Raw genomic sequence first — 24395 nt, 5'->3', positions numbered from 1 at the left:
CTTAGCCAGAATGCCCAACAGTGGAGAGATGAAACCTGAAAAGACCACCTCCAGCAGATAGACAGGACCATCAGTAGAGGGATGAGGCTAATAACCTACCTTCAAAATTTTGACCCAGAATGTTTCTCTCTAAAAGAAACACATGAACAAAAATTGAGCATAGATTGAAGGAAAGGCCATCCAGTGTCTGGCCCAACTTGGGATTCATCTCGTGGGCAGGCACCAAACCCTGACACTATCACTGATGCCATGTTTTGCTTGCAGACAAGAGCCTATCATGGCTGTCCTCTGAGAGGTTTTACCAGCAGCTGACTGAGACAGATGCAGATACTGACAGTCAACCATTGGACTGAGGTCAGAAACTCCTATAAAAGTATTAAGGGAAGGATTGGGGGGGCTAAAGAGAAATGCACCCTTATAAGAAGACCAACAGTATCAACTAACCAGGACCCCTAGAAGCTCCCAGAGATTAAGCCACCAACCAAAGAGCATACATGTTCTGACCCTTGTCACATATGTAGCAGAGGACTGCCTTGTCTGTGCTCAGTTGGAAAGGATCCTTAATCTTGTAGAGACTTGAAGCCCTAGGAAAGGGGAATGGGTGGGTGAGGTAGATGAGAGTGGGTGAGTGGGAGGGGTAGTGGGTGAGCACCTTCTCAGAGACAAAGAAGATGGGGCATGGGGTATAGAACTTTTGGAGAGGCAACTGGGAAGAGGGGAAACATTTGGAATGTAAATAAAACAATTAAAATAATTTAAAAAAGATTCCAAATTATCAGTGTTTTTGAGCCTTGAGAACTGCAGGGAACTGGAATCAGGAAGCTTATTCCTCAATAGGTGTTATGTCAGAAGTACTCTTGGGTGGTCTTGTATATGTAGAGACCCTGTATAAAACCCTATCCATAGCCCCTGCATGGATTGTATTTTGCTTCTTACAATATCGATGACCAGGCCTACCCTCATCTCCCCTTTTTTCATCTCTGAGAAAAGCTCTGGTATTTGGGGTAGTTGAGAGAGCGATTTTGAATCATCTACAAAGAACATTGTGTTGACTCATGCCATAGTCTGTGCTCATGGTATCTTAGTGGAGGGTTCCCACCAGAAGGGAAGGAAGGATGCAGTACAAACTATGTCCTAGAAGCTCAAAACACAGAAAGTGTTCTTTCTTGAATTGTTTAAAAGTTGGTCATATGCTAGAAATAAATTTCTTTCACTCTTTTCAAAATATTTTTGGCTATTTACTTGACTAGATTCCTATAAAAAAATACCTCAAATATATAATTGGTAATTATTCTTCCCATTATGTAGGCTACCACTTTGCTTGGATGGTAATAGCCTCTGCTGGGCATGAATATGGATCTATTTGTGTTGTTAAACACTCAGATAGCTTGGCAAGCACCATATGTTGAAAATGCTGTCCTTTCTTGAGTGTGTATTTTTGGCTTCTATATAAAAATTGGTTATCTATAAGCATGAAGAATTATGTGTGGTCTTCAGTTTGATTACACTGGTCAATGTGTCTGTTTTTGTACTAATACCAAGGTGTTTACATTTTATCACTCAGTAATATAACTTAGAATCATCAATTTTGTCTAATTGCAAACACTTTGACATATAATAGCAACCTGCCAACAAGATATACTGATGTAGTCAGTGACACGAATCTTATGGGACTAACATACCACTATTAAAAGTTGTATTTGAGGTCTTCTTCATGAGACGGAACCTACTTAATGCACTGATAATGTGACCAAGAACTAGAAATAGTAGAAAAAACAAAACTAAGGATTAATTTGCAGATATCTATATATTTGAAATTTTACATACCTTTAAAATATGTAAGCATTGATCATTTTATGGCAATTAAAATAGGTGTTTTGTGTTGTTTTGTTTTGTTTTGTTTTGTGTGAAAACAAACACTTATTCTGATGCTGAGAATTGTTTCTTATTTTTCCCTATCTTTGGTTCACATGTATATCTGTTCAATTAAAAACCATATATTATTAGTTGTAAATGCTGGAATAACTAAGGAAAGCAAATACTAGGAAAAGTTTAAAAGTTTAGAAAATTCTTAAAGTATCTCAATGGACTGGTAGAATTATGAGTCACAGGAGTCTGTCTCTGATTTCTTTAATCAGTGTCTTGCTTCACAGCTCCTGCACCTGCCTGTTTCCTAACTCCTTTGTGCTTTCTTCCATTGATCAGCTTTGCTTTCCTTTTAGGATGTCCTTAATCACTTGGGATCCTGTGAATTGGATGAAGATGATCTGATGCTTGACTTAGAATTTTTAGAGGAACAGAATCTCCAACCCCCAGGTAAGGGTTGAACAAATGCTCAGAGCAACATGATCATAAAGCCAATTAATTAGCTTCAAGTGCTTTTATCTATATAATCCAAAGTTGATTCTCTGTATTAATTCTCAGCCATAATTTGAGTTGCTTGCTTCATGTTAAATTTCTATACCCACTTAATATATTGTAAATTTAAAAATCAGATCATAATGATGCTTAAATTTTCTTGTACCCTGTGTTAGTTTGCCACTGTATATCAACTTGGGATTAAATATTTGAGAACATTCTATCTGCAGTTGGTTTGACAGCTATCTCTTTGAAAGTGTAAATTTTTATTATTTTTGTGGAGATAAATTCTTATTTTTATTGGATATTTTATTTACATTTCAGATGTTATCCCCTTTCCCCATTTCTCCCCACCCAGAAACCCCCATCCCATCCCCCCCTCCTCTTGCTTCTATAAAGATCTGCCCCCACTCACCCACCCACCCACTCCCACCTCCTCACCCTCGAATTCCCACATATTGGAGCATCCAGGTGAAGATAACTTCTAAAGTTTGTCTTTAATGTGTAGTTGTCCTAGCAGGTAGAGATTGAAGAACACTGTAAAAACGTATTCCTACTGAAAGGAGCCTTTTAAAGGAGAATTACTCAATATCTAGCAAACATGTGTGTTGCTGTAGTTAGACATATAATATAGCATAACATATTTCCCATATAGTATAATATAGTATTATTGAACCTCTAATATCCAAAATTGTGAAACTGCCAAACTATAAAATAATATATACATATTAAATACTCATTTACATGTCTATAGTAATAAAATGTTGGAAACACTTCAATGTCTCTCAATAAGACAGTTATTGAATATTCAGTAGCACAACAAGCAAAACTAAAAGCAATAAGAAAGCATTCATTTTTACTATTGTATGATTATAGGGTAAATTACTATGAGTGAATGATACAGAGATGGATTAGATAGTGTAACTAAACCCTTGAATCAATCCTTAGCATCGACATACATATAACTTGGTTAGTCTCTTCCTCTTGTTCCACGGCTGAGTGAGGTACAGTGCCAGCCCTGAATGTTCATATCCTCTCTCCTCCCTTTCACCTTATCTCACACATGCTTATTACTAGGACATAATGAGAGGAATTTCTGTTCATACTTATAAAATCTGTGTGGTAAAGTAGATCTCATAATTTCAATCATACTTTAACTTTTTTTGTAAAGAGAGAACATATCAATAAATGTTACTAATTTGCAGCTTCTTGAAGTTAGTTTAAATAATGGATTTAATAACAAGTATTGGGATGAGAAGAAAATCAGTGACAAGGTGAGACTGCCAGGAGGCAGCCAAGTAGAAGGCACCGAGAATTCTAAGCGACGTATAGTTGTGCTTCTTCTGCAGGAGGTCAGTATGATGGAGAGGCAGAGATGATAACTGCACATTAAAAGAACCTCAGCACTTGGAACACAGAGGCAAGCTGACCTCTGTGGATTTAAGGTCATCCTGGTATATAGAGCTAATGCCAAGATAGCCCAGGTTACACAATGAAGCTCTGTCTTGAAAAACAAAAACAAAAAAAACAACAAGTGATAATGAAAATAATAATATATAACAGATACGTGCAGTGTGACACCCTCATAGAAGCCTTTAGTTAAAAGTATATATAATTTGTAAAAAATTATAATTTTGAATGTTTTTACTATGAAGAAATGATGGATTTTACAGAGATAAGTTTAATTCAGTTTATGTGTACAATGTTTATATTGTTATGTATCACATAAAATAAATGTTTAAATTTGAAAGATCATTCTGAATTAACGGAAGATAAGATGATTTGATCATGTCTTACAGAATTATACTTCATTTTGTTGAATTTTATAATAGCATTCTTATTTAGTTTTAATTTTATAAAATGTTTTGTAGAAACATCTATAGTAGAACGATTATATCACTCATTTGCTTGATCCATAAGTATGGACAATGGGTTAGATTAGGTTGACATATTATGTAAAAATCATCAAAATCAACAAATGGGTGTCTTAAATGAGGAAATGGTGGAATCATAGAGGTTTGGGATTAAAACTTTCCAATTCATATTCTCATCTCTAGTTTTTATTTATTGGAATACTTTTGAAATATTGAAATGTAGAGATGACATGACAAGGCCAATTCTGTTTGGAGCCAGCCATGGTGAAAAGCAGTTATGTTTGACAGCCAGCCATGGTGAAGAACAAATAACGGCTAAAAATCTGAACAAACTTGTATCTTCATATTTCTTCTCTGGGAAAACCATTTGAATATTATTTTCCTCTATAAATTATTCACTTTGTTTTATGGAAGATAAGTGAGATGTTAGTGTTCTGACTCACTGCAGAGAAAGTACAGTGGGGAACTAACTGTGGAGCGAATCACCTGCTGCCTCATCCTCTAAAAAAATTGTCACTCAGATGTTATCTTTGGGCAATCATAAGCTGCCTCTTCTCTAAATGGATGTTGTAAAAAAGGCTAGTACATAGAACAGTATATGGGACCATATAAATCCAGAAAATTAGGTTTGGATTTATAATTCATCATTTTTAGTTACTATTTCCTGTGCTTCTATGCTAGTCACTCTTCACTGTGGCAGAAGCTCATGGGAAGCAGTAGTCCTGTTATGTTGGTAGAGCAGCAACACTGATAAAATAAATAGGGGTGGTGACAGAGCACACCTGGAATTTCACCTTCTAGAAGCTATTGCTGACAATAGGGTTAGTCTCATTTTTATGTTGGCTCCTGTCTTACAACTAAGGGGTATTTATAATGATGAAGATTTAGTAGCTAGAAAACTAGTAGTGGGAGTCCATTGAGGCTTACTATGGTCTGTTGGTAGGAAAAATGAGAAAACATTGACCAGTTATATGATGAACAAATTCTGGGAATAAGACTATGAATATGATAAATGAAGAATTACACACACACACACACACACAAACACACACACACACACACACACACACACACACACACACACATATATATATATATATATATATATATATATATATATATATACCAAACATCACATTGTGCATTTATAATATAATCTACTCTTTTTATAGAATGTCGTATTACTTTATAATTATATATTCTAAAATAAAAAGGAAAATAGGTTGGGAAAAAATTCAGCAAAACTGGAATATTGATCAGGACAAAAACACAAGTTCATTGCTGAAGAACTATGCTTTGTGTAAAATGCCAATGAAAATAACATTGGTCTAAATATTGAACAGTAGAAATCTGACTGAAAACAAAATACATCATTGTCTGGGGATAAATGGGGGCTTATGGTGATGAAGAAGCTTTCTTTATCTTCCTTTTGGTATTGATTTCATGTCACACTGCAGAAAACCATAGACCCAAAAAATACTATTATAAAGCAGTCTTACTGAGTTGATTTAAAATATAAGCAAGTTAGTAGGAAGGAAACTGAAAGTTAATAGTTCCCAGCCTTTATTAAAGCCACATTAAATCAAGTTTAACAACTTTAGGATGCATGCCAAATAAACAGAAATTTAGCATAAAAGTAATAGGTATTATAATTTTATAAGTTTACTTAAAAATATACCACACACACAGACAGACACACATCCCTTTTAAAAATATCTGTATATATAGTTTAGATAAAGTTGTGGTACAAATATTGATAATATTTCTTCTAGAAGTCATAGAATATTGAACAAATATCCCAGTCCTAGGCAAAAGCAACCACCCTTCTACTTGTCGGGCAGTGGAATAGAAGGAAATTTAGTAGATTCCCAAACCAATGTAGGCCATTGCTATTGCCCTTAGTTTCCTTCTAGAACCTGAAGATAGGACCATATAATTGAAGTAACCAAAATCTTAGGACATAGAACTTGGAGAGATTGAACTGGTACAGACATGTAGGTCTCTTTCCTGAGCACTAGATCTCATAATACCAGAAGATGTAATGTAAGCTGCCAAGGGAGAAAAGTAATTAATAATTTGTGGAACATAACAACAGTGACCAGCACAGCAACATATCCCCAGTGGTGCAGTTGGGGTACTTAATTCTTTGGAAGTAACCAATAACTATGTAATTGGACGTAAGGTTACTTGGTAGGAGGAAGTTCACATCTGTTATTGTAAACTTATGGCTGGATAATCCTAGACTTTAGAGGAAAAACTATCACTACCATATTCTTAAATCAAATAGGATCTAACAGCATTATAAATACATAACCTTATATTCAAAAATAAAGATAGTTCTTACCTGACATTAAAGATATGCCTTTATGACAAATAGAAACTTATTACAAAGTTATACAACTGCTTAAAATGCAGGGCTTAAATGACCCTGAGTTACCTGGCCACCACTGACACATGTACAACACAACTAAACCAAATGCTCAAGGAAAATAATGGAAAAGGAGGCAGAAAAACTGTAAGATCCAGAGAAGCAGGATGCCTGATGTTAACATGGTGTCTTCTGGATGTGACAGGAAAGCAGAACTCATGAAATCTTAGCAATGTAGTTAACAATGTCTTAACAAAACTGCATAATGCTCACACCAGTTGACAGGCCGATGCGAATAGGAAAACTTTCACAAGAATCCATCTCTAGATGAAGAGCTATAAGCAATAATGGCTGCTGAGAGAGGACTAATTGGATTTCTCCAGCGGTGAGCCCTGAATAAGTCATCCAGTGCCAAATAGTACATGTGAGAAATACTAAATAGATTTCAGTAAATTATGTCTGTCTGTCTGTCTGTCTGTCTGTCTGTCTGTCTGTCTATCTATCTATCTATCTATCTATCTATCTATCTATCTATCTATCTATCTATCTGTTTTGCAATAATAATTACAGAAGACATAATGAATCTGAGACAGAATGGAAGAGAGGGAGGATTTGAAAAGGACAGTATAATTGGCTGAAATGATTTAGACACACTGTGTATATTCATTTATGTTATTTGCAAGTGTGTGTGTGTGTGTGTGTGTGTGTGTGTAGTATTGGCACATTGAAATCAAACAGATCTGAGTCGAGTCAGGATTTCTAAACTTTGTTCTCCATTTGTAATACTCTGTGATTACATTCATTGCAAAATATCAGCCTGAGTGACAGAGACATGTTAGATTGCAAAGTGTATTGCTTTGCCAAATACATAGGCTAGAGCAGAAACCCAGTACAGCTTGATTTTGCCCCTTGGGATTTAGACAAAATTATTCTTTTGTAAATACTTTGTCTTACCACTGGTTGTTTTTCAGGGGTCCTGAGTTTTTGAATAATTTGTCACTATTATAGGTTATTTCAGAATAAGCTTTCTAATTTAAATATTTTTTCTTGTTTTTATAACATATTAAGTGATGAATTGGTTGTATTAAATATTAACAAATTAAGACATGTTATTTTAAAACATGACATATTTCTTTATTTAAAACCTGTCTAATCGAATTCCTAAAAACCCTTTTTCTATAGATATTAATTAATTGCCCAGAATACTATACAACCTACCTAGGATAACAATATATCTGAGAAAGAATGCGTTATTCTTTTAAATACCGTAAATACTAGAAACTTATCTTATCAATGTTTGAAAAAGAACATAGGTTGTTGCCTTGGATTACAATTGGTTTTGGTTTTACAATTTAAAGATGGGTTGCTTAATTAAAAATAAATTTAAATTATTAAATATTCTTTGATAAAAAATTCAATAGTTCTTCTTAGGTGGGTATTGGATTTTATTACTTTTGTTATTTATTTTGAGCTTGCTTCTGAAGTGCTCAGAACATTGGTTTTGGTATATGTCAACAAACAAATGGAGGTAATGCCCCACCAATATTAATTAGAAATTAATTAGGTAGTTGATAAATATTTTGAGTTTGATGAGAATCATTATAAGAATTCTTCTGTGGGTTAGGAATTCCTCCGGTGACTATTAATTAAGAAGGTAATTAGTTATTAATTTTAATGGGTAAAATACAGCAGAGTTGAGATGAAGCCCTGGTGACTTTGCTAATATGAATAGTATTGTATAAAGAATTACAACATTAATTCAGGGATATTGTAAAAATCAGCTCAAAGTTTGTATGGGATGTGAGGTATCTAGATCAAAAGAAATGGGTATAGGGTATCTTCAACTAGATTGTGCAAAACTCAGAAACTTATGCCATTTAAATTTGGAGATATACTTTGAAACAATAAATATATGTGCAAAGTTATGCTACTTGGGCTGCCAGTGGTTCCCACAAGGGTCATAAAATACTTAACAAAAAACTTACCAGATGTGAGAAACCTCTGTTTGAATTGTTAATTATGGTAGTCCAAATTTCATCCAAACAGCATCTGCAATTGCTGTTACCCTTGGATTACTCTCAGAGGTTGAAGACTAAGTCCTTATTGTGAAGACACTGTACATTTGGGGCACATGACTCATAGCTTTCCAGCAGTATCTAACTTTATATTCTCCCCCCTACTTTCTAGTTTCCATAGTAACATAAAGTACTATGCAAGTTGACAGGAGAGATATTTAACAATTTCATCCAACTACAAGGCCTATGAACTACGGCAATGACTAGATTGACATGTATTCATGCAGGTGCAATAGTGACACTTATATTTTGTGGTAGCCAACAACTCTCTAATTGCACTGAAGACCCACTCTACAGGAGGGAATTCATGTCTCAAACTAGAGACCTAGCCAACTAACTGGAGGTAGGGAGATTATGGAACTGGCAAGAGAATATACTTCTACCTACCATTTCCTGACTACATTCTTAAACTTATTGTTATACCCAGGTACAGATTAGTGTAGCTAACAGTCCTCATCAAAGATGCTTCTTTTTTCAGAAAACGGAGACTTGGTTACTTTTCTGTTGCTGTGAAGAGACACTGTGACAAAGGCAACTTATAAAAGAAAGCATTTAGCTGGGCAGTGTTGGCACAACCTTTCTTTTTGGATATTTTATTTATTTACATTTTAGATGTTACCCCTTTCCTCATTCCCCCACCTCCTGTAAACCCCCTATCCCATCCCTCCTCCTCCTTTTTGCTTTTATACTATTTTAGTTTCATACAAGTATTAAGGTCAGTTCTAGGTTGAGGAACTAAGAATACAATAGATGTAAATAGTCAAGGAACAAGCAAGACAATAAACACTGATAGTTAAAGAACAAGCAAGACAGTAAACAGAGTCTCGTGATGACTCCCTTGATCACTTATAAGGATTACCAAAATATCTAAACCTACTTTAATCCTAGCACTCAGGAAGAGAGACAGGCAAATTTGAGAGTTCAAGACCAACATGGTCTACTGAGTGAGTTCCAGTATAGTCTGAGAGACTCCATCTCAAGACAAAACAAAACACAACACAATGTAAGGAGTAGTATCTGGGGGCTTACAACCACAAGGTGAGGGGAGGTAGCATGCTAACTGGGAATTTGAAATTTTGAAACTTGAAAGCCCATCTCTGCTGATGTACCTCTTCCAACAAGACCTTGTGTTCTAGTTATTACTAAACAGTTCCCACAACTATTTAAATATATGAGTCTGTGTGAGCTGCTCAGCCCACCACAGAGACCAGTACAGAAAACCACCATTGGAGCAATGGTGAGAACAAAGGATTGTAGTGTGCAAAGGCCCAGTAGATACCTCTACATTATAACTCCTACATCTAAGGCTATGGAGCCATCTTGGAAAAGGGTACAGAAAGATGCAAGAAGCAGAGGAACTGAAGTACGCTGCGGTGAAACTGTGATTCCTAGAAATGGCTGTACAAATAAAACGTGAATAATGATAGTGACAATAATCACAATAAGCATGGTGAGAGGGGGAAATTCTCATGTTTGACCTCTAGACCGAAAACTACAGACAACTAGTGACTGCGGAGAGGAGAATTAGTCTCTCCCAATTGGCCTCCAAAATGAGTATCCAATGCAAAATAGTGAGCCCCCAAATCACACAAACATAAAGAGGAATAAGAGACAAAGAAAGTTGTATTTATATACTCGTACATATACACAGATATGTATTTATACATATTTGTGTGTACAAACATGGGCACAAACATATATACACATATATGTTATTATTATTTTATATAATATATTAATATATATGTTATATATACATATATATATATGCTATTATGGTTTTACACACACATATTCACATATACAGGGAAGCTGAAGAATCATCAGATTTGTGATATGTATTGTATAAAGTGTCTATCCTAGCACACGATCATTTTGTGCTTTGTGGAGCATAAACATACTCTGCTATCTCATTTAATATTCCATTTGTTTTCACAGAACATATTTAAATTCTCTCAAGCATGAGTGAATGAAAACCTAAAAGATCTTTTGGCAAAGATTAAAATAATAGGAAGTGGGAGAAAAAGATAAATATAAGGTTAAATTACAGCTCTGTGGTGAAATTCTTCACTTACTGTTTGCAATATACAAAAGTTCTCAATGATATTAAGCTGCTACAAAGAACAACAGAAATAGGTTCCCTGGAATTCACTGTTTTCATAGCACTTAGCTAATATGTAGCTGTGACTTGAGTTATCACTTTGAGGTTTCCTCAGCTGGCTTTGTTCTCTTTTACAGATGGGCTGAGTTAGGGTGCTAGGCAGTGCTTGGCTACCATTAGATGGCAATCTTGTTCTGATAACTCTGATAGTAACCCTGTGGTGCATTTGTATTCAACCTCATAGTTTACAAGGTTTTCAAATATGTTATCTCATCAAATTATCACGATAACTCTGCAGTAGGTGATAATGTGACCCAAATACTGTGGAGGAAGAACATAGTCTGAGGTTAAAAACGTCTCCAGTCAACATTCACTGAGATCTTAGCATTACAAGCAGGGTTCTTCTCAACTCCTTCCAGGCTTTGCTGCATCTAATTTTACATACAACTCTAATATATCGGGTTACACATTTTCCAAGGTCACTGAAAATCATAGTCGCATCTTAAAAGGAAGGGAGTATTTCAAGTAAGCATGCTGACTGTGGAAAATAAGGATCATTAGCTAAAGAGCTGGGGAAGGCAAAGAGCTCGGCAACACTGACAAAGTCATAGAGCAGAACAGCCTGGGCACATTTAATGTAGAAACAAACACCTCTATCCACACCAGCAGGAGTGGGGTTTACAACACTGCAGTGTGCAGCTCCTCTGCTTGTGAGCGTTGTTGTGATAACTTAATCGTGAAACTCTGTGAGCTGGTGAGACACAAGTCAATTAGTTTCACCTTGCAAATACCTCTACCTAAATTGTTACATACTATGTAATGTGTTAGGCGGTTCCTGATAAGTACAGCTATCCAGAGAGTATCATTTCCTAAGGAATCCCCTCACAAGCGTTTGAGTATGTTGTGACTAGGTGTCACATCATCTACATTTTCCCTAGGATCTTACGAATCTTATCTGAATACAAGCATTGGTTTGTAATGAGTTTCCTGACTGTCCTCTTTATTAAAACATTACTTTATATTTTACCAACAGAATGAAAGAGGGTCCTTTCACTTAACCACAAGATTTTATGATAGACAGTGATATGTAATTTAAGGGCATTTAAGATTTAAAATTTTTCTGTTTTGATAATTTGACGTGTTTAATCAACCAAAGTAATAATTAGTTCCATAATTTTAAACTTTCCTTTTAATATTCATTCTAACTATCAAATTTTCTTAATATCTACCTGGGTTCAGTGTTTTCAGTATGTCACAGAGTAATGTCTTCACAGGATAGGAGTTTCAAGATAAAAAGCCTTCAAGTGTCTTTCCATTTCTTTATGTGGTGCTTCTCACCTCCACCCTGGAGCAATTAATATAGAAAATTTGTGTCTCAGTCTCTTATAATTATGTCATGACGTCCCCATACAATTTCTTGAATAATAGCAACAGCTGTCAGTATATAACAGAATATGTAATTAGGAAAATGAGTGCTGGTATTTCTTTGATGTAATGTAATATTGATAGATTTAAAATTGTTCACCAACAAGAAAGATAATTTTCAATCTTTCCTAAGGTAGGAAAAGAGTTAAGAATCATAGACATTGACACAATTACCATAAATCAGTTGCAATTTGTGAATGAAAACAGTGACTTCATGTTCCTTGAAATTTAAAGTTTTAATTGATAATTTTTGAGACCTTGTTAAAGGATTCTTCCTCTTTAATTTTGTCCTATATTAATTTTATCCATAAGATGCCCCAATGTTTTCACTAGCATTGGACATATTTTTGTCTCATGAAGACTGCCTTCCTTGTGTCTATACATTCTAGATTTGGAAGGGAGTTCACGTCAGATCTGAATGCTTTGGGAATATTAGTAGCTGTAATGGACGTCATGATGTTGCTCTCAAGTGCTGAGCAGCAACCAGTTGATAAGACAAAGTTTAGATGTTTTTTTTTATTGAAGTGAGAGGAACAGCCAGCACTACTGAGTTCTGGTAGATTCCTGTCAAAGAAAGAACACATTATTAAAAGTTTGAAAGTGTCTCAATGCACATGTTTTAATTTGGGAACTGCACTTCAGTTTGGTAAATATGATATGATGTTTCTGCTAGGATTGGTAGAACCAGAAAGGAAGGGCTTAACAATTCTTAAGATATAAACTATCAGTTGTAGTTTTCTTATCCAAGAATTGTTAGGTCTTTAGGGACATCTCTGTAATGAAAATTCACTATTTAGAATAGCTAAATAGTACACTAATACTGAGGAAGCACATAGGTGATGCTGACGGAAAGATCAGCCTGTAACAAAAGCTCAGTCTCTCCAATATGGGAGCTAGGAGGATAGATAGTGCTTATATTTTTTTATTGGATATTCTATTTATTTACGTTTCAGATAACTACATCCAAGCCTCGCTTTCTCAAGCAAGGAATCACAGTTACATTTGTCCACCTTTCTTCAACGTCATCACAAGCATCCCTACACTAGTTTTCCTCTCTTTCCCGCCACCAAATCACTCTTTGCTAGATCCCTTCACAGGCAAAACCAAGTGATATTTCCATTTCCAACTCTAGAGACTGCACACAGATAATAGAAGGGTTTGTCTGCTCCACATCCAACACCACAAGAGTTAAATTAAATCAGAACTCAAATCTACTGTGAACTACAGGAGAATAAATATATGTTCTTACCTCAGTATTCTCATAGCTTGTGCTAGAGAGGATTTCTGAGAACGACTGTACAAGTATCGCCTGCAGACGTCTCAAGTAGATTTTCTCAATAAGGTTTAGATGAAGAGATGAAATCTTTCCTGTACTAAAGAATTCTAAAATTTTATTGAATGTACTCTGCACTGGCACTCTGAAAATAACAGGCTTTATAAGAATGTTATCTCAATAATGATTTAAAGCTGCTGTCCCTGTGAGTCTAACTGTACTTGAAGATGATGAGATGGAAAGTGGCTTTTGTCTTTTTCCCTGGTGAAACTTTTGGGGAGTCACATGCATGCACAGACTGAACAGTTCTTTCAACATCTTTGCACTGATAGCAGCATTGCTTTGTTTCTTCGTGTAGATCATTCATAGGTCAGAACATTATTAAGCTACATATGATTTGTGGTAAACAAATATAAATATTTTCTATTCAAAGTAGAAATAGAAGCTACCCCTATTTATGTCATAGTTTAGCTTTGTGTATCAATTGTACTCACTTGGGAAGAGGGACCCCAGATGGAGAATCGGCTCCATTTTATTTGTATTGGCTTTGAAAAGGTCAATTTTTAATTGTCACCCAAAGCAAGGCTCTTCAAAGTGATTTACCAAATAGCTGCGAGAATAATCTAGACTCGATCTCTGTGTGTCTTAGCTTTTTATTACTAGCTTAACCTCCACTAGTCCATTCTTTTTAAGCTCACAAGATGTTCTGACATGCTAAAGTGATCTTAATCCTAGACCTATGAAAAAGTCAATATTCCCATTATCTTCATTACAAAATCCAATCTCATTAACAGCTAACAAAGCTCTCGTGCTTCAGTACTTTCACTTTTGCTACACATTCAACTTGATTTCTAGCAAATATTTGTTGAAGGCTTATTTTACAAAATACAAGCCTAAAAGCAGAGTTTAAGGTTAAGACTTTTTTTTTTTTAAGAAAAACTTAATGAAGAAATATCAGTGGATCCTGGGGAGATCTTCAAAGTTGGTGACAACATGGTGATATCTGAGCTTTCACAAGAAGGAGACATGAGGTTTGAGTAAGATAGCCAGGGTAGGAACTAGAGCTTACATAAGAGAACATGTCATGCAGCAGAGAATGTCCCAGAAGCACACTATGCATGGATATCCAGTAATTGACATGAATGTGCCATCTCCTTTATTTTGAGATGCTTCCAGTGTGAGAATCTTTTCCTGCATCACTCAGCGTGATGAATATGAATATCATTCATACATTTGAAAAAAAACTAAGCATAATACTGTACAATGATTATGAGGATTAAAAATATATTTAGAGGAAGAAGTGCTTCTGTGATCTACAGCATATATGAAGTGCTAGGAGATAAAGCACAATAAAGACTGACAAGGGAACATATTCGCTCCTCAGGAACCAATAGAAGAATACCTAAAAAATACCAATCAATGTACAACAGAAAGGCAATAGCATAGTAGTAGTTGGACCAAAACAGAGTACTTATGAAGTGTTCGTACCATTTTCAATCACGTATTCCATTGGGGTTTTCTTTTATGTCTTACTAAGTAGAGTTCAAGATCTAATCAGAAAATAAAAATCTGAATTTTTTAACTCTAAGTGGAACTTTGTAAGAGTGGTGACTAGCCAATAATGTCTACGTACATATTCTAAGAAAGGAAGGCATTGAGAATCTGAAGCAGGTTGCTCACTAGCACACTGGAGGTAGAATGCACAGTATGTAAAGATGCACAGGCTTTGCTCTTCATTTCTTTTATGACATAAATGCTAAGTGTTAAAACATTTGAATGACTAGGGAGAGCTTGTCCTCAGATGTTTGACTCTGCTTGAAATATGAGAATAAATAACTGTAAACTTATTAATCATTACTGTGCTGGCTAGTTTTATGTCAATATGCTAGGGTAATTGGAAAGAAGAGAGCCACAATTGGGAAAACTACTCAACAACGTTTGGCTGTAGGTAAGACAGGAAGGCATTTTCTTAATTACTGATCATGATGGAGGGCCCAGCCCATTGTGGTGGTGCCATCCCTGGGCTGGTGGTCCTGGATTCTATAAGAAAGCAGGCTGAACAAGTCATGGGGAGCAAGCCAGTAAGGAGATCTCCTTAGTGGCCTCTGTATCAGCTCCTGCCTCCAGATACATCCTCTGTTTGTACTCCTGTCCTGGCTTCCTTCAATGTGGATGTGTAAACCAAATAAATCCTTTTCTCTTGAAATTGTTTTAGTCATGATGTTTTGTCACAGCAATAGTTACCCTCTCTAAACCAAATACCACTATCTCTCCGATCTGGCAATATGTTTTTCTACAAGAAATGTTAAGCTTATGTTTCTACCAGAATTGTTATTGAATTGTGCTAAAAATCTTATATTGAGAGTATGTAAATATTTTCATATAATTAATTAAAAATCCTTTCAAAATGTTTCTATGAAATAAGGGTGTAGTATATCCGCAGGCAACAAAGAAATTAAGTGGGAATCCTTAACAATAAGTAAATATCAAAATACCTTTCCTTTTAAACATAGTTGCTGTTTGCAAATGTTAAAGGACATTTCATTGTATTTATTAGATAAACTGCTGTTGCCCTGTGGTGAGTCATAGTTTAATCATTTACTTCTTGATGACTCTATAACAGACATTGAAGAACTAGTAAAAAGTACTGGTATATTAAAAAAACATATTTCTCAATAAGATATGAACTTAAATTTACTCTAATGTTGTATCTCATTGTACAAGGAAATTAAAATTAGTGAGCAAGAGCCAGAAGATCAGGAAGTCCACTGTGACACTGTCTTCTAGGAATAGCTACAAAAGCAAAACCTGAACAATAACAAAATAATAGATATGGTAATGCCAAAGGGGGAAAGCTCATAGTGTCCCACCTGTAGGCAAAAAACTAGGAGCCAGTAATGACTGCTGAGAGAGGGAGAATTAGCCTCATTCAGGGATGAGCCCCTAATTGTTTGTCCAATCAAAGTGGTCTGCCCTTAAACTCTACACAAACAAACATGAAAGTTGAACTCAACAGGTTGTTTTTATGTATGCATGTGCATGCTTCCGTCTGTGTGCATGTGTGAGTGAATGTGGGTGAGTCCAGGAACTAAGCCTACAACCAAAGTGTACACATGGAGGTACCTATGGCTCCAGCCACATATGTAGCAGAAGATGGCCTTTTCGAACATCAATGGGAGGAGAGGCTCTTGGTTCTGGTAAGGCTCCATGGGAAGGTGGGAGTGGGTGAGTGGGTGAGCACCCTCATAGAAGCATGGGGCAGAGGATGGAATAGGGGGTTTCTGGGGGGGGAACCTGTAAAGGGGATAACATTTGAAATGTAAATAAATAAAATATTCGATTAAAAACAATAATAATCAAAGAGAAATCGACCATCAATTTGAGATAGTGTGAGGAAATGTTAGGAGAGATGAATGGAAAGAAGGGGAATGGAGGAAGTGATGTAATTATGTTTTAATTAAAAATATATTAAGAAGGAAAGAATAAATGAGTAACTTGCCCTTGTATCATCCAGATGGTGAGGCACTGAACATAAGTTAGAGAGATGTGAGTTAATCCTTTAGATAAGTTTTAATAAATAAGTTGTCCTTTGAAGCACTAGGATGTTAAACTTGTTGAGGGGTTATCAGTGTAACCAATATGCTACAAGGCCTTTGTATTTGGCCTTTTAAGTATCTATTTTGCACTTATGAGTGTAGTCCATAGGCAGAGATTATTTTTATTGGGTGTTATCCTAGTTCTAACAGATAGCATTTGATTCAAACTACCTTTTAAGTAAGATTATTTCTTTCTGAATTCATATTGTGAGAGAAGATACACATTATTAAATGTAGATCTGAAATTCCAAGAGAATTTTGAATTTGCAGGTAATCATATTCAGTAATATGTATTTATATGTGCTAATGTTGAGCTTAAAGGCATGACGAAAGTTGTGTTATTAGAGAATAAAGGAAACTATACTGTTAATGGTTAGAATGTAATATTAATCAGCCTCTCTTTGTAATGTAGCTGTTATTATAGCCAGCAGGAACAGAAACTCATTTCCGTCAGTGCATACCTGTGGTCTTGCTGTATCAGTTGATCTTCGAGCGAGGCTGTCCTGCCTGCCTCATATTGTAGATGGGCATCATGGATTCTAAGGCAAACACAGATTCTACTCACAAAGTGCTAATCTCTCTGTAGTTGTTTAGTTTTGCTTTATGATTTTCACTAGCTCCTCAGGAAACGAATATATTTACAAACATGCAAAAGCTTTACATGCTATGAAAAATTTAGAAATCATTTATTGGAAAGTTTACTGTAGAATCTGTTTTTTTTTTAGTTTGTTATTCTCCTCTGTGTCCTATCCTTTTCCCTTGACCCTGTCCATAAGTGCCCATAGCACAAGTGATGAGATACATGGAGTGAGTAAATGAGTTGCATGGACAAAAGCCTATTTTGAGATATTTAAATAATTTTAATAATTTTAAATAAATAAACCTAATACAAATATTGAAACTAAAAAATGAATCATAAGTCAATCTTTAGTAATCGGGAAGTCACTGACAACAGACCAAATAATGATCCCATCCAATGGCAGCTTAGTGAACCAATGAACCTATTAGGATATGGGTGAAGGGCTACTTATATATACAGACAGCTGTTGTGTGACCAATAAGTCCACCATATCATAAATAGATACACATGAAAGGTTCATCTTTGGAGCACATGAATTAAAGGAATATTAGCTGGACAAAAATCTTCTTTTCCAGCTATTGTAACTGTTTACATAGTCTTGAAGAAGTGCCCTGTGAATTTAAGTTTCAGGAAGTTCCAGATACTTTGTGAGTTGTCTGATCCTGAACCTTGTAAGTTTTGTGTCTTTTTGGTCTTAAAGTCTGCCTCCAGGTTACAATGCTTCAACTGTTAGGAACTTGCTACCTTGTAGATGAACAATGGGATGATTGTGTTTCAAAAAAGCCCAGGTATTGTTGGTGTGGTGTTAACAGATGTTGCCCTTGAGGTATTGCTAGGCCATTAGGCGCCACTTTTATTCATTGCCTGAACACCTTTATAAACATGCCTGTTTAGTTAGTTTAATCTGGTTTCTTATTTTTAAAGTTCTCCCTGCAAATAGAGCAGGAAGAACTCTTTCAGGCAAAATGTTTCTGCCTGAATTTGGACTTCAAAGCTATGGAAATAGTTAAAGGCCAGTTTTCATTAGTCGATCACTCTATCGTATTATGTTACACCAGCTCAAAATGGACCAAGGAGAGATGCCCGCGGAGGAACTCCATCTGTGCAATGGTAGACACTGTTTAGCCTTATATTTGCAATACTATTCACATGCTAGGTATGATTTAAATGTTTTTCCTTATAAAACGTACTCCAGAAGTTGCCTTTCTGAGAATAAAAAAAAGCATACATTTAAAATTCTGCTTTGTGAAAAATAAATGAAACTGTGGATAAATATCTTTTAGAAATATTTACCAGAGAAGGGTACAATGTAAGCATATCTGAATCAGCTGTTCATTCTACTTAAAAATAGCAAATAGCAAATTGGTTTTGGTTGATTAGTCTTTAGCAGTGCAACACAGTGAGCAATACAAGATGTTAAAGCGATGGAATGGGCGGGTGCATGGGCCTTCAAAGTAGATCCCTGCACTATCTCCTTAACTTTCTTCTAGGTATTTAAACAGCTCTGAAAGTAAAATATGTTATAAAGGGAGAAATTCCACTCAGAATCAGTCTTCATTTTCCAGGATGCTGGTGTGTAAACTGAAATATTGACAAAAAGAAAGCAAACATGGTATAAACACTAAAGCATTGCAAAGGCAAAGGATTTCAGGTTTATATACAGAACTTTGGTCAAGGTTAGACAAATTAAATGTCATCTGAGAGGGCAGTTTTCTTGTATGGAACAGTCACATGTTCATATAATGCAGAGGTTCTCTTCTGAAAACCTTTATAATGATGTGTGATATGAGATACAAATGCTGAAGGGTATAAATATTCATTACTTCTTAAAAATATTATACTATTATAAGTTATTATTGTATTCCCAAAACTGTATAATAGTATCCATGAAGAGGATTTGATATAATCATGGCATTAGGAAAATATTGTCATAAAAATATGTGTAGAAAATGTCAGCTACTCCTGGGAACACTGCTGGGAAGAGGAATTAACTCACGATATGGTTTAAATTACACAAACACTCCTATAACTCACAGTATGCAGGGTGAAAACATTTTTATCATATATATATATATACTTTTGTCAAGTACATATGACTTTCCAAAAATCAGTAGTAGGATGCTAAACTAAATAACTCTCCATTGTATGATTGTATGTATTTATGTCATATAATTTCAGAATATGTATTTAGCAAAGCTCACTATTGTTTATCAGAAAGGAGCATCCATTCCTATGAGAGCGTCATACAATATATGTGAGACACAAAAGGAATCAGTCATTAAACAGGCACCTAATCACACTTAGTGAAATAAGAAAAGAAATCCTCCATTGTATGTGTTAAAACATATATTGATTAGAGTTTATACATGGCACATTTCCATGGAAGGTTTCAGTTGGCATTTTCTTCTTTGAGAAGTTAATGTGATGGCAGTTAGACTTTGGATTTGTTTTACCCAGTAAACGAGTCTTTTCCACATTGAGAATGCAAGCATTTTCATATCATGTTAACTAGCATTTGAGTTTCTATTTCAAAAGTGTTCTCAGGGAGGGAAAAGTCTTCTCAAATGCACAAACACATAAAAAATATAAAAAGAAGATAAAATTGCTTGTGACAATGTCAAAATTCATTTTCAAGAAGATTTATGTCATTTTTAAGCATAAGTCTAAATGCATTTAAATTTCCAATACAAGCTGAATGAAATTCATCAAAAGGAAAATCAATCCATATTTCCTTAGTGATCTTCAAAGCATACATCAATCAAGATGCATCACAGGGCCAGGTGTGATTTTTCTTGACAATTCTTGCATTTCAGGATTTGGATGTTAGCTTATTTTGCAGTACATTGAGATTGAAACAGATTTACTGCTTCAGAAGTCTATAAAATCATCTATGTTTGAATTCCATCCATGAGAATGAGCATTTCCATCCTCTATGTGTTTACATTTGTGTATATGCTATGTATATCTTCTGTTTATGTATTGATATACATACATGTTTGCAGTTACGTGTGTGTTGTGTGTTTGTGCATGCTTCTATGTGTGTGTTTCTTTTTTTTTCCTTTTTTTTTATTAGATATTTTATTTACATTTCCTATGTTGTCCCTTTACCCCATCACCCACCCACCCGGGAACCCCCCATCCCCTTACCCCTCCTCCTTCTTCTCTGTAGATGTAACCCCCACCTACCCCCGCCCACTCCCACTTCCCCACCCTCAAAATTCCCACTCCCTGGGGCGTCCAGCCTTCATGAGGTCAAGGATCTCATCTTCCACCTGTGCACGGCAGGGCCCTCTACTCTTACATATTCAGCTGAAGCCCTGGATCCCTCCATAAGTGCTCCCAGGCTGGTGGTTAGGACCCTGGGAGCTGTGGTTGGTTGGTATTGTTGCTCTCCTCATGGTGCCTGTGTGTGTGTTTCTATGTGTGTGTTTGTGTGTACATATCTGACACACTTATTTTGGGGAATTTCATTAGGAAAATGTTGCCTGAACTAGTAAAGGATTTGTTGATATTCTCAATACTTGTGTGATAATGAAAACAAGTTCAATCAATGTAAAAAACCCAAGTCAGGATCATGAAACATTAGAATTACAGGAAATATTTTTCCATGCTTTATTACATGCATATATCTAAGTTTAAGCTAAGCAAGATTGTGTAAATATATTACATTCTCTGTTTTTAAGAAAAGCATTTTACAGTAGTTAACATAGATATAAAATATTTTTCTTAGAATTTAATTTCAATGAATTATGTTTATGGGATTTTTAACTGTACTTTGAGACGCTACTTTAAGGAAAAAATTATTTCCTTAATGTAAAAATTTCAATAGTAACATTTCTAAGGAAAATGAGGGCTGAATGATTGGCATAATACATATAAAAAATAAAGAAACCGTGGGGCTGATATTTTTAAAAAGACTATGCATGAATTTAAAAAAATGTATACATGGATTGGCTTAATGTATAATATGCTCAGCTTACATAGATTATCATTTTTGATATTCATTTAATCAAAAGATATAATGATTCTAGAATATACCTAGCAACTTTAAATTTTAATATTAATTTTCGTTAAAGTAAATGTACATTCTTATGAAATCGAGGACTATCTAAGTGGATAAACAGACCTGACTAGTGACAACTAGGGAGACAGAAACAAGTGAGGGAGTTAGCTTCTAAATAACTTATACAAAAGTAAATGTGTAATTGATGTTCATAAGTCATTCAATAAATTGCCTCAAACACAAGCCAATGTTCACTCTTTTTAGGAATGTTCATAGTTACTTTGGATACACTGTTCACACTGTGGAATCTGATGGTGGATTCGAGAGAACAATAGTTTACCATAGAGAAACAGTTCAGTCATAATGGTTTTGTACACTGTGTAAAGATCATGATTTTATTATTGAAATGCTGATTTTTCTGTTCCCGTATCTTGTTACTATCAGATATGGCATTGTAATGCTTATTCCAAGTATATCCTGTTTCTAGTTTGTGTAGACACTGCTTCTTATTTAATAATCTCTGACTTGAAAGAATAGGACAGGACTTCTGTCAGCCAGAAGAAGGAGAGAGAGAGAGGTTGGGGAGAGAGGGAGGGAGGGGCAAAAGGAGATTCACTAAAAAGACGGATCTGAGAGAGACATCATGGAATCAGACCTAAAGCAGAGAGAGCCAGACAAATACTAAAGTGCTAGTATCTTGGGGACATTGGCTGGGAGATAGCCAAATCAGTTTAGAGGATTAGAATAGATCAATGACTACCACCTGCTACTATGTTCAGCTAATTAAATCAATCTTATAGCCTCAGTCTCATTCATTTGGGAGTTAGTGAGGGATAGAGAAAAACTGACACTATTAAAAGTGCTTTTACCAAAGATATTCTCTCTTCTCAGTCAGGGTTTAGAATAAGCCTTTGCTTGAAGGTTAGATGTTGATGCATTTACTGTGACATTGTTCTGAATGAGTCTGTAAAGGAATTAGAATGATTAGAAAGGATACAGAAAGTCCCAAACTCCTCTGCAAGATGTGTCTGTGACTCTGGGATATTTCAGAGTGTGGTCTTGGTAAGAGAACCCTGAGTGCTTAAAAGCTCAAAAATAAGTAAATAAAAATAATGAAGTCTTGTGTGTCTTTCCTACTTCCTCTTTCTTAAAATGTTTAATTTTTTTTTAATTCTAGAAATTTGGTGGTGATTGAATGGAAATGCAAATTTATAATGTTTTCTTTCTTTTCTGCCATGAAGAACCATGTAAGGAAAAAAATGATGGTGGCTGCTGTCTCTAGCTAGTGTAGCTCTTATTTCCCCTGACCATTCTGATTTTTAAAACTAGTTTCATGAAAAATTTTAATACTAGCAGATTTCTGTTCAGAATCCATTCGGTGTTCATTAACCGAGTAAAATACATGGCATGTGCTTCTTAAAGCAGAACCTTAGGAACAGAGAAGTGGTAGTGTGGATTGAGCACATGGCCTCCTGATCTTCTTTAACTGCGTTTTTCTTAGATTTCTTCCACCAGTTTTGGGCAGCTGAACACAGGTGAACTTGGTTCTTTTAGCTGCATAGACACCAATGCAGATGTACTGGTGTCTCTGAGATGAAACTAGTTGATAGTGATGGTGTTCAATGGCAGCCTGCTTCCTTCTTTTCCAAACCCTCTATCTCCCCTTGGATCTGGCAATCACGGAAGCACCAGGAGTGGGAAACATATATTTTGACAAAATGTATGGTTGGCCTTGAAAAGTATTGACTTAAGACATGGAATGAACTAAATTTAGATAATTATGTTGAAGAAATTTTTGAAAGACTTTATTAGTAAATAAATTTAAGAAGAAAAAAGTATGATTTTTTAATGGAGTTTTATTACAGATAATTGTAAACAAAATGCCAAATTTGAGTTTTTGTTTTTATTTACTTTTCATTTAGGGAAGAAAGGGTTTATTTTAACTTACAATTCGAAGTTATAGTCTATCATATCAGGAACTGTAAGAACTCTGAAGCACCTAGTCATATCACATCCACAGTTAATAGGAGAGGATTGAATTTGTACACACTTAGTCTTCAGCCCCTCTCCCTCTCTTGTTCAGGGCCACAAATGAGGTAATCATGCCACTCACTGCCATTAAGGTTATTAAGACTGCCCCCCCCCAGAAATGCCTATAACTCAAACTGTGTATACAGTCCCTCACTGAGACTCTTTGAGGAGGGAAGGCAACAGCTCCTGCCCTACACAGGCCTTAAATTTGGCATCACTGTGGTTTTCAGTCATATGCTTTTCATAGGAAGGAAGAAAGAATGGACAGGCACAGGGACACACATATGTATATATAAATACAACCTTTTGTGTCCAGGTAGAGTTCCTCATGGGTACATGTGTTTAGGTCTAAGTTTTGGGGACTGGAAAATCTATCATGTTGCTCATCCATGAAGAATTTTGATTCTGTCTCTCATAGCAGCCATTAAATACTGATAGCACTTTTTCTAGGTGTGAATTTTTCCCTATCCACATTTGTATGACGACTGGTGGTGTCAGAGTGCAGATGTGGTCACTGAGTTTCATGGGAGCAGCTCCCTGTTTTATTGAGAAGATACAGTCTCGCAGCAGACATCCTGGTCCTCTGGCTCTTAGACTTTTTCTGTGACCTCTTATTGCAGTAATGGGAACACTTTGCCAGTCAGGTTGACATTGTAGTCCTTGGGGCCCACATCTCAGTGAGATCACTCATCACATTTCCCCCCAACAGTC

General features: G+C 35.6%; 1 protein-coding gene across 2 annotated transcripts in view; it reads left to right on the top strand.

The window, feature by feature from the left end:
* Positions 1-24395, top strand: part of Ccser1 (coiled-coil serine rich protein 1) — a 457615-nt gene that overhangs the window by 55718 nt on the left and 377502 nt on the right. For both annotated transcript variants that reach the window (XM_028782449.1, XM_028782451.1), the window contains exon 3: positions 2223-2316. In XM_028782449.1, coding sequence (XP_028638282.1) covers positions 2223-2316 — 94 coding nt within the window. The remainder of the gene's footprint in view (positions 1-2222; positions 2317-24395) is intronic.

This window comes from Grammomys surdaster, unplaced genomic scaffold (assembly GCF_004785775.1).
Source record: "Grammomys surdaster isolate TR1022 unplaced genomic scaffold, NIH_TR_1.0 752, whole genome shotgun sequence".
Lineage (NCBI taxonomy): Eukaryota > Metazoa > Chordata > Mammalia > Rodentia > Muridae > Grammomys > Grammomys surdaster.
Note: the sequence above shows the minus strand (reverse complement) of the source record. Positions and strands in the feature narration are given on the sequence as shown.